The 2716-nt window shown below is 39.9% G+C and overlaps 1 protein-coding gene across 1 annotated transcript; it reads right to left on the bottom strand.

The window, feature by feature from the left end:
• Window positions 1-425: 425 nt before the first annotated feature.
• Window positions 426-2335, bottom strand: LOC118052604 (monooxygenase 2). The gene is made up of 4 exons (XM_073407071.1): window positions 2045-2335; window positions 1842-1907; window positions 1188-1585; window positions 426-1082 (listed from the first exon to the last, which is right to left on the bottom strand). Exons 1-4 carry the CDS (start codon window positions 2263-2265, stop codon window positions 514-516), a joined length of 1254 nt encoding a protein of 417 aa, XP_073263172.1. The 5' UTR covers window positions 2266-2335; the 3' UTR covers window positions 426-513.
• Between the last annotated feature and the right edge of the window lie 381 nt (window positions 2336-2716).

The following is a 2716-nucleotide window of genomic DNA, read 5'->3' as shown; positions in this document are numbered from 1 at the left end:
TCACCGCATGGACTTGCTTTTCAAATCCCTCGGTGATTCCGTCGGTATTGTTGACAGTGAACCGATCACGTCACCCGTACGGGTCTGCCATTTCAAATTTGTCGGTGATTCCATCGGTATTTTTTACGGTGAACCTGTCCTGTCACCTGTATGGGTCACTAGTTTTGAATCCGTCGGTGATATTACATATCAAATCCGTACGGTTTACAACCGTCGGTAATTACCGACCGAATTACGGACGGAAAAAGTCCGTCGGTAATTTCGACCTCAAATTACCGACAGAAATATTCCGTCGGTGATTTCGTTGCTATTAAGCGAATTTATGGTAGTATCTTTAGACAAAAAATATTTTTTATTACCCAAATTATAAATTACAGAGCACAGGAAGACATGTTTTTGTTTTTTTTAATCTCGAGACAGTAATCAAATAATATAAAAAAGACTCGTTAACTAGTAATTGTGAGCCATTGTCTGAAACCACTCATCTGCAGAATCTATATGCCAAAATTGAATCTAGTCCTTCTTACTTGAGTGATCCATATCACCGAAGGACATAGCAGGAAGTTTGCCACAATCTTTATGCACAAGTCCAGAGATCCTGCCAAAAAGATACTTGTAAAATATTCCATCCCTTAAGAATTTCACCAACCATTTATCTCCACCGAGATGCACCCATCCTGCTAAATATGATCCTGTGACAAGAAAAGCAGCACGCCACCTCCTTTCCTTCACATAATCATCTATGGCTTTAGCCATGTCTCCTGGAACAATCAGCCCTCCATTGTTTTTAACTGAATTGCCAATGTGTCTGCCCACTACCACCGCGTCTTCTAGTGATGAACCACCGCCTTGTCCTAGGTCAGGAGTCATGGGGTGCATAGCATCACCAGCTACCGTCACATTTCCTTTGCTTAGCTTTCCAAATATGATCCCCCATGGCTGCCTAAACTTCAACGATGCCCATGTTAACGTTGAAAGATCAGCATGCCGGACCACTTCCAGGTATGATGAAGGAAACTTTTCTGCATATTTCTCAAGTACTTGTTTCTGTATTTGTTCGGGATCTCCCGCCATGTTTTCTCCTGAATTGAAAATTAGTTCAGAATAAATGTTCCCTGCAATGATCTGACATGAACGATCATTTGTGTCCAGCTAAAACGAGAAAGAAGGAAGGGTTTAGTGCTAACCGTTGTAGGTTAAAAACCAGTAAATTTCTCTGTCATTAAGAGGAACAAAACCAGCTCTTTTGCCCGCATCCACAAACTGATGAACTTCTTGCTTAAATCCATGGCCTTGAGAAAAAACTGCTAAACCTCGCACAGCAGACCGCCCTGAATGGACTGGTTCTGCCAGTCCTAGCCAACGTGCCACCACCGAGTTCACCCCATCACAGCCTATCAGAACCTTAGATTTGATTGTAGTTCCATCTTCCAAATGGATAACAGCAATGGAAGCACCGCCTTGCTCTTCACTTTCAATGACAGCTAGCTTGGAAGAGAATTGAATTGAGTCAACTGGCAATTCCTCTGCCAGTGCCTCTAACAGTACTTTGCGGTGAACTGTCCTAATTCCTTGTCCATCGCCCCTATTTCTCACAAAACAAGGCATTAATTCACACCCAGAAGCACGTCATAGAAAGCGAATGTTGATGAGAGTCAAGTTTTGTTGGCATAAACATGAAGGAATCCGGTCTGTCCATTATACATCAGTATAGCCATAATATTGAACCGACTAAAAAATTCTTTTATGATTACAACAGCCATTCATAGTACAGATCCTTGCATGAAATTGTACTAAAAAATTAATCAAGAAATTATTTTATTGAGGTTCAAAAAGCTTACCCATTATTGGCCACTCGGAAGTGGACTTGTTGAACATCTCCAGCACTAACATTGGTTACATATCCCCTAAATCATACAAGAGGAAAAGAGAAGTGCACAGGAAACTAATCAATCACCCAGAAGATATATAATATTCAAATTCAAGAAACGATGGACAGACATGATCAAAAGAATAGAATTAGTGTAGAGCAACAACTTATTACATCGATGTAAGAGCATAAATGGGGGTGAGCTTGTGAGAAACACCAAGAGCATCAAGAGCAAGCCAAGCATTTGGATATAGAGTCAAGGCTGCACCTGTGGCTCTTAGCCCTTCTGATCTCTCTAACACCAGGGCTCGAACCCCTACTCTTTTCAAAGCCACTGCTGTTGCCAACCCTGCAATTCCTGCTCCGACTATCACCACATCCTCCATCATTTCCATCTCTCTCTCCCTCTGCGTGTATGCGTGTTTCCTTCTACAGGGTGCCTCGTCTTGTTCTTATTATAACCCCATGTGCTTGGACTCCAAGTCTGACCGCGACCACTTGTATACATACTTTATCTTGCATGTAATTAAGAATATAATAATAAGGGATGTAACTAGCTAGTCTAAGTTGTGAATTTATTTTTTAGAGATTACTAGTTTGAGTTACACAAACTTTAGAATGACTAGAGAATTATAAGGCCATTAACTTTGAACTCGTGAGATTAGTCAAACTACACGCAAGCTGATTTGAATACTCACATCAATTTTTTTTAAAAAAGGAATATAATGTTTTTCTTCGTAGATATCTAGCCAAATTTACAAGTTTATAAAACTATTTTTTTTGAACTAGTTAAATAAATAAATAAAAAACTAGAATCACGTTTAAATAAATAAGATAGTGATTTCA

The sequence above is a fragment of the Populus alba genome, chromosome 19, assembly GCF_005239225.2.
Source record: "Populus alba chromosome 19, ASM523922v2, whole genome shotgun sequence".
NCBI lineage: Eukaryota > Viridiplantae > Streptophyta > Magnoliopsida > Malpighiales > Salicaceae > Populus > Populus alba.
The sequence above is the reverse complement of the archived record's forward strand: the minus strand, read 5'-3'. Positions and strand labels throughout refer to the sequence as shown.

Coding starts and splice junctions, on each gene's coding strand:
- LOC118052604 (XM_073407071.1), bottom strand. CDS start 2,265: ATGGAAATGATGGAGGATGTGGTGATAGTCGGAGCAGGAATTGCAGGG. Junction 1,586..1,841: donor TTCCGAGTGGCCAATAATGG/GTAAGCTTTTTG, acceptor TGTGAGAAATAG/GGGCGATGGACAAGGAATTA. Junction 1,083..1,187: donor CTGGTTTTTAACCTACAACG/GTTAGCACTAAA, acceptor TTTTCAATTCAG/GAGAAAACATGGCGGGAGAT.